Source organism: Pteropus vampyrus, unplaced genomic scaffold (genome assembly GCF_000151845.1).
Source record: "Pteropus vampyrus isolate Shadow unplaced genomic scaffold, Pvam_2.0 Scaffold510, whole genome shotgun sequence".
In the NCBI taxonomy this organism is placed as follows: Eukaryota; Metazoa; Chordata; class Mammalia; order Chiroptera; family Pteropodidae; genus Pteropus; species Pteropus vampyrus.
This window is the reverse complement of record NW_011889291.1, coordinates 686,530-687,750: the sequence shown is the minus strand read 5'-3', so window position 1 is coordinate 687,750 and position 1,221 is coordinate 686,530. Positions and strand designations below refer to the sequence as shown.

The window sequence follows — 1,221 nt, the reverse complement described above, 5'->3', positions numbered from 1 at the left end:
CTCGCCCTCCACATTCAGGGAGAACTATACTTTGCAGTGTGCCTTCTGGGCCCCAGGCACCTAGGCAGCCCCACCTCTGGGAGAGGGCACCCCAAGGTCCAGCTGCACCGCCAACCGCTACTCTCCCCTTGCCCAGAGCCTTCCTCCGGATGCTTTTCCCTGAGAAGCTGGATGTGGACAAGAAGGGCCGCCCCAGCACTGCTGGCTCCAAGATCAAGGTGGACCTGGGGTGGGCGAGGAGGAGCTGGGCTTGGAGATGGCTGGGTCTGTTTCTCCGCTCATTCCAGTGTCTGTCCCTTCCCCAACCCGGGCCCTCTGCCCCTGTCTCTGGTACCTTCTGTCCAGCAGGGCCTTCTTCCAGCTCTGGGGTTAAGGGGCTTGAACCAGTTTCCTCAATGGAGCCCCTAACTCCCTAAATCCAGAAGTGAGCCATCACCCTAATAATTTTTTGCCCCTTGGTCATATGGCATTTTTTTAATGTGGTAAAATAGACATACCATAAAATTACCATCTTAACCATTGTTAAGTGTCCAGTTCAGTGGCACTAAGCACATTCGCACTGCTGTGCAGCCGTGACCACCATCCGTCACCAGAACCTTTTTTCATCTTGCAAAACTGACACTCTGTCCCCGTTAAACACTAACTCCCCCCGCCCCCAGCTCCTGGCTCCCACCAACCACTCTCTGTCTCTATGAATCTGACTACTCTAGGGACCTCATAAAAGTAGAATCACATGATATCTGTCCTTCCGTGTCTGGCTTATTTCACTGAGCGTAATGTCCTTAAGGTTCATCCATGTCCTAGCAGGTGTCAGAATTTCCTTCTTTTTAAAGGCTGAATAATTGTCCATAGTGTGGATGGACCACTTCTTGTTTATCCATTCATCTGTCAATGGACACTTAGGTTGTTTCCACCTTTTAGCTATTGTAAAAAGAGCTACTGTGAACACGGACGTCCCATCTGAGTAATATTTTAATAACCTTGTATTGAGCACTTGTCAGTGCTGGCAGCAAATACGGGACAATTTACTTATATGAGACTAGTCCCACCTGGCAAATGGAGAGACCGAGGCTCAGAGAGGTGCAGTCACTGGCCCAGAACACACAGTAGAGCCATGATCAACACCAAATTTTCTCCTGCTGCTCCCCGCCAACCCGCCACCTGGAATGACTTCTAGTCTCCCTCGAGGGGCTAAAATGGACAACCCAAGGCTGGCTTCTC

The 1,221-nt window shown here is 50.9% G+C and overlaps 1 protein-coding gene across 1 annotated transcript in view; it reads left to right on the top strand.

Moving 5' to 3' along the window:
• The window catches only part of MYO1F (myosin IF), a 33,802-nt gene that overhangs the window by 22,729 nt on the left and 9,852 nt on the right, over positions 1-1,221 (top strand). Inside the window, exon 16 of the mRNA XM_023524924.1 lies at positions 137-413. Coding sequence (XP_023380692.1) covers positions 137-413 — 277 coding nt within the window. The remainder of the gene's footprint in view (positions 1-136; positions 414-1,221) is intronic.